This window comes from Parasteatoda tepidariorum, chromosome X1 (genome assembly GCF_043381705.1).
Source record: "Parasteatoda tepidariorum isolate YZ-2023 chromosome X1, CAS_Ptep_4.0, whole genome shotgun sequence".
Taxonomy (NCBI): domain Eukaryota; kingdom Metazoa; phylum Arthropoda; class Arachnida; order Araneae; family Theridiidae; genus Parasteatoda; species Parasteatoda tepidariorum.
In genome coordinates this window covers 14,791,421-14,797,651 of record NC_092214.1, presented here as the reverse complement: position 1 = coordinate 14,797,651, position 6,231 = coordinate 14,791,421, and the positions used below count along the sequence as shown (strand labels likewise).

The 6,231-nt window shown below is 31.5% G+C and overlaps 2 protein-coding genes across 2 annotated transcripts in view; one reads left to right on the top strand and one right to left on the bottom strand.

Moving 5' to 3' along the window:
• Positions 1 to 4,253, bottom strand: part of LOC107438023 (pleckstrin homology domain-containing family F member 2) — a 5,386-nt gene extending 1,133 nt beyond the window's left edge. The window contains exon 1 of the mRNA XM_016050179.4: positions 1 to 4,253. This exon is cut by the window's left edge and continues 1,133 nt beyond it. Coding sequence (XP_015905665.1) covers positions 3,318 to 4,253 — 936 coding nt within the window. The 3' untranslated portion in view covers positions 1 to 3,317.
• Positions 4,254 to 4,619: 366 nt separating this feature from the next.
• The window catches only part of LOC107438024 (N(G),N(G)-dimethylarginine dimethylaminohydrolase 1), a 59,946-nt gene continuing 58,334 nt past the window's right edge, over positions 4,620 to 6,231 (top strand). Inside the window, exon 1 of the mRNA XM_071187527.1 lies at positions 4,620 to 5,073. Within this exon, the coding sequence (XP_071043628.1) occupies positions 4,801 to 5,073 (273 nt within the window). The 5' untranslated portion in view covers positions 4,620 to 4,800. The remainder of the gene's footprint in view (positions 5,074 to 6,231) is intronic.

Below are 6,231 nucleotides of genomic sequence, written 5' to 3'. Positions count from 1 at the left end.
ATTAGTTTAAAAACAAGTATAAATATATACAGTGAAACCTCCTGTTATGGACACTCCTGCAAAACGGACGCCTCTCAATACGGACATATTTTTAATTCCCCGGGAATCTTCTATGAATAAACAGTTATGTACATTCTCCTCAATGCGGACACTCTCGTAACCGGACAGTCATTTTTGCCCAAAAAAGTTTTTTTCTATCTCTTCAAACCGGACACTACTTTTTCTGAATTGGAAAAAAAATATTTCTGCTTTAAATCTAAAATTTTTTTTTCCAACTTTTCACTATTTTTAAAGGAAGTGAATTTTTTGCTTATGCATAACTAAAAATACTGTTAAGCCATTTCACTACTAAAGAATCCACCTTTCTCCTGTCCCCTCGCCTTATCTTTGCAAAGAAAAAAGGAGTCCATGATACTGCTCTAGTGAAATAATTCGGACATTGGCATCTTTTGATCCTTTCCTCAGGACAACACAGGTTATGAGACCCCTCAAGTCAAAATGACACTTTAAATGCTTTCACTGCTTCTTCCCCATTGAAAATTTCTTTCTTTTTCTTATCAATTTGAAGACCGTATTTAACACAGCTGATGTTAAAGAAAGAGAAAAAAAAAAATAAGAGAACAGAAGTATAATCTTTGAGGTGTTCATATAAATGAAGCATTTATTCAGACACTTGATAGATGATCAACTGTGACGAAATCAGCTCCATAGGTCCTCATAATTTACAGGCAGGCATTGCTTTTTTTTTCTATGAATCGTGGGAGGTTTACTTTCAAAGAGGTATTAACCACGTTTCCTATCAAGTGATAGGTAAGTGTTAAGGGATGTAAACTTAATAATTGAAACCGACTGAGAACTAAAAGCCCCACTTCGGTATCATGTGCCTAACTTGAATATCTGTGCTAATAGGAAAATTATATTCATTTATTTGTAGCTACATTTAGAAGTATGTATTTATATCTAACTTTTTTATATATTCTTTATCGAAAAAATATTTTTTTTAACAATTTAAATAACTATCTCTGTAGATAGTTATTGAAGATTATTTAATTATTTCCTATATCTTTCAAAATATTCTAAAAACAATTTGCGGTGTTAAACTTCGTCCTTAGAGTACCCTTCCCGAAAACAGACAACTCTCATAAACGGACAATTTTTTCGTTCCCAAGAAAGTCCGCTTAACAGAGGTTCCACTGTATTTATATTTATTCTATATTTTAATACTTACTGACGATAGATTAGAAGAAACATCAGTGTTTGGAGTATCGGGCAAATGTATACCGGGCAATGGCACTTGACCTTAAAAAAACATCAGTGTAGGGTATACCGGGCAGTGGCACTTAACCTTAAAAAAACATCAGTGTAGGGTTAAAACATCGAATAAATTTAATTATATCCACGAATAAACTCATATCAAATGGAATGTAATAAATATTTCGGACATTCACCAAAGCATATCTGTGATTGTCGACATACACCGGTGAGGGTCCAAACGTACAAGAATGTAATTAAATATTCCATCTTTCAACGACGTCCGGTGAAAGTCAACAACCACCAATTTTGGTCTTTCGCAGTGACATATATATATATGTACATATATAAATACAGTAGAACCTCGATTAACCGAGGCAATAACGAAGTCTAAATTTTTTTCTTCTCCTCTCTAAAATGAGCTTGGAAGAAATTATACACATATTAGTTCGTTGTCCGTGTTACAGGCACTTACTCCCCACAAAAGCACTCAACTTCCATGAAATATTACACCATGAGAAGACAACATCCATGAATGCTTTGTTAACAGTGGTCATGTGACTTGTAAGTTTAATCATGTAAATTTTAAAAATACAATATTTTCTTGAGATTTGTGTTATTTTTGAAAATGCGTCTTTCGATATGTAACTAAGTGCAGTTAAAAAAAATTCAATTTTTAAAATTTACTACTAGAGTTGATTTCCTTTTTAAATCTTTTTAGCTGTGAAACATAAGTTCATATATGTTTAGTTTTATCATTTAAAAAACGTTCTATTGTTTGTTACTTTAAAAGTAGTTAAATTCGCAAGCACAGAAGGTTTTTATACATGGTTTCTATTAATCGAGATTTCCGATTAGCTGAGATAATCGAGGTCTTACTGTATACATATATATATATTTATACATATATCAACTTTTTATACATTTTAACGGAGTGAACAAAATTATTAACCAACAAAAGAAAGCTAAATATTAACTTACAAAGAGAAATAAAAGCTAATGATTAAAACAAGCTATGCAATTAATAGTTATAAAAACAAATTAACAAAGGATAACTTGCAAAAAAAAAAAAGCCAGCAATTAATAATTTGCGACAAAAAACAAAACAAAATTGGGTTCGTAATCCATTTGTGATAACAAATACTTCTGTATTTGAATAAAGAGGAAGAACTAATTTCACTTTCTAAAAATCGAGATTTAATTTTAAAATATTCTGAAGAATCAATTGATTCATTTTGAATTGACATTAGATGCGATTATCCATGATAGCCAAAAATGCTTTAAAAATATTATTACAATTTTCTAAATCCTATTTGTGTATATTCTGATCATATTAATCAACAAAAAAAAAGATAAGAGACTGTTCAATCTAGAAGACAATATGAGAGTAGCATTGTCATTTTTACAACCAAATATAAATGAAATTATTAAAAAACATTGAGCTCAAATTTCTCAGTAAAAGTATTATTATTAAATTATAATTAATCCCCTAGTAAATGTAGCTGTTTTTGAAGTACACTTTACTTCACATTAAAAATTACTATCAATTATTATTTCACACAGCGTATTATAGCTAAGTAAATAACTTTTAAACTATTTTTTTCTTTGTGTGTCATCAAATTTCGAAACTGTTAAAAATGTGCTGCAACAACAACAAAAAAAAAGGTTGAGAATCACTGAATTAGAGTATCAATAATTTAAACTGATGGGGTATCCATAGCAGAACTATTATCAACAGAAACAATATATCACTAGCAAAATTACAAATAGTATAGACAGCAGGGATTGTTATTTGAGGAATTGAGTCTAAAGATGATTTTTTACCAGTCTTTTTCAGAAGATCATCAAGTAGTGGTCAGCATCAATGTAAGTATTTAAATCAAGCATTAAAATATGTTCATTAAATTCACAGCACAAAAAACTATACTATATCATAATAAAAACATTATTATTTGTCCGTCTGTGATAAATTCATGAAAATACTGTTATAAACTCAATTTATAATAAATCTCAAGGCACATATGGTATTTAAATTAGAGTAACAATAAATTATTCAAATAAGATATCTAAGTATCTGCTTGGGTCTCCATAGCGGAACTTGCAGTAGTATCATCAGCGGAAACAATATCATTAGCGGAATCACAAATAGTATCGACAGCAGGACTGCATCCCTGATCATTATTGGATGAATCTGGTACATCCCCATAAAATGTAGGCTTCTCATCGATACTTAAATTTTCCATTCCATCAGTAATCTTACCAGGGACATCAATCTCATCTTCGGAATCATCTTCCCCAGAAGAATCTTGATTGAGTGATTTTTCAGGTTGTTTGCAAGGCACATCACCGACATTTAAACGAGCTTTACTTAAAGTGTTAAAACAGCTAAGGCATACTCTAAGCGGTTTGGACGACTGAGCAGGAAGCAAGAATTTCTTGCTGGAACATGGATTGCATACAACAGCGCCACATTTACGGCAATGATGCCTGCGATTAAGAACAGTAAATTGAGTTTTTCGACAATGCATACAAATGGAGGCTTCAGCATCTGGTATCCACACAGCGGCGTGTTCTAAAGATGGTTTTTTACCAGTCTTTTTCAGTAGATTATCAACACATTTGTTTATGTGATTCATCCATTCTGTTTTCTCAGTAGCGGTAGCTGCATATACAGCAAATGACTTAGTTGGGGTTCGAATCAGCCATCCATTCTTTAAAATTCCATCGTCTTCGAGATTTTCTAATTTAACTTCCTCTAAAGGGATGATATGCTGCTTATTATACTTCTTTTTGTCCATTACGATGTTACCATAAACAAGAATATCGTTAAACAAGAAAAATTGCCGTGGCTTAGCTTTCTTACGGCACATTTTAGTAAGAACACCTTCACCTACTAATGCACGCCCCTGTATGGCCAATGGTTGACCAGAGGTCCCAAAACAATTTTCAACAGCAGCGATTCTGCGAGCATTTGCTTCACTGTTTACTAAACGATCGACCATTTTGGGGGCGTTTTATTAAGCAAATGTAAATTAAAACGGCCTTTTGATGATTATAGAAAATGATTGCATATCACATCTGAAAATATGTCGAATTCAAGAAACGAAATATCAGATAAATCAAAACAAATCAGTAAACTTGATTTAAAAGCAACACTCCTTCACTGATGAATACATAACAGATGAAAGCTAACGGACGGAAGAAAAAGTGAACTAGTGATGTGCGAAAAACGAAAGAATCGATATTTTAATCAACTCCTTTCTATGACTCGATTCATCAAGTTCGTTTTAAAAATAGAATCGATTCCTTTTTTTTTGTTAATATGGGGCACGGGCACGTGACGTCAGGTGCTTTGCTTACAGTCAATTGGGTGGCAAGCTCACAAATGGAAGTCCTTTTACTGTACAATAAGCGAGCTATAAACGCCATTAAGCAAAGAGCTCCAAAAATACCCGTCTGTCATCATCATCATCATCTTTAGATAGTCAACAAACAAATACAATGCAATTAGTTCTAAATTGAATTTTTAGGTGGTGGCCGTATTGTACTATGGCGTCTGGACGTTGTACTCATGCGATTGTTTGCCGCATCCCTAATTGTTTTAAAACAAATGCCACTGACTTGAGTGGGGATGTGAATTTATCCGAAGCAAGGAAACAGCATGATCAACTTTGTAAGGTTCTGAGAGATATAGGTGTTGATGTTATTGAATTGCCGCCGGATGAAACTCAACCTGACTGTGTTTTTGTCGAAGACACAGCAATTATTTGTAACAGCACAGCTTTAATTTGTCGCCCAGGGCTTCCAGCACGGCAAAAAGAGGTTTGAATTTTATCATAAAGATTAGTAGGAAATTGTCAAAAATTATGGACAATTTTCTTTATTAATTTTCAACTATACACGTTAGCAAGATCGTAAGTGACTCATTACTTGTTGGATATTATCATTTTTAACAAGTATTTTTATGTCCAGGGCCGTCTTAATAGCGAGCAGGGCCACCGGGCACAGAATTGTTTTGGGCCCCTTTAACATGTGATACTGTTTAAAATCGAACTAAAAAACTTCACATGCATAAAATAAAACATTTTCAAGGTATGCAATAATTTTAACAAACTTAAAAAAATTTTATTACCCCGTAAACTGAATGCACATAAAATAAAGCATTTTAAAGTGTGATAATTTATAACAAAAAAAAATTCAAATGGTAGGAATTATTTTGTCAAATTAAAGTCAATTATTAAAACTTCTTTCAATGCACATCAGACATAACCAGTTTAACAGTTACTGTCCCGTAGTGCTGTGTAATTCTTAACTCTTTCAATTTTATTTCTTTATTGAACTAATTATAAATAATAAACAAAGTTTGTGGTGGTCAAGCAAATTTAGAGACATTATGACATTGAGCATCTGTTAACTTCATTTTAAGGTAGAAAAATAGCTTTCGGTTGACCTTTTAAGTTTTCTTGATGATAAAGTATTCAAATTATTGGTCTAAATAATCTATCCCTATTTATAGAAAAAAACAAAATGCTCACTTTTTACAAGAGAATGTATTTATTTCAGGGTTGGCAGGTTTTTGACATGTGACAGTTTTTGATGGTTTAAACCGTAACGTCAAAAATGTCAAAAACCTATGTTCATATGTGAAATTTAATTAATACATGAAATTTATATATTTTTTATAAAGGATAGTGTTCCTAAATATGTTCTAGAAAAAATAAATTTAAAATTTTGAAGAAACACTTATATTTTGAATAGTAACCAAAATCTTGTACTTTTGAAAGCTCACATCTTTTGTAATATTATGTATTCATTTTCATGTGTTATTGAAAATCTGCAGTGATATTATTAAGAAATTTATTTATAACCAAATTTAGTGTATAGTATAGATTATACTAAAAATTAGACATTTTTAAAGATAAACATTAGCAGTTTTGTACATTAGACATCTTTTAAAGAAAAATCTTTTTAATATTCTTT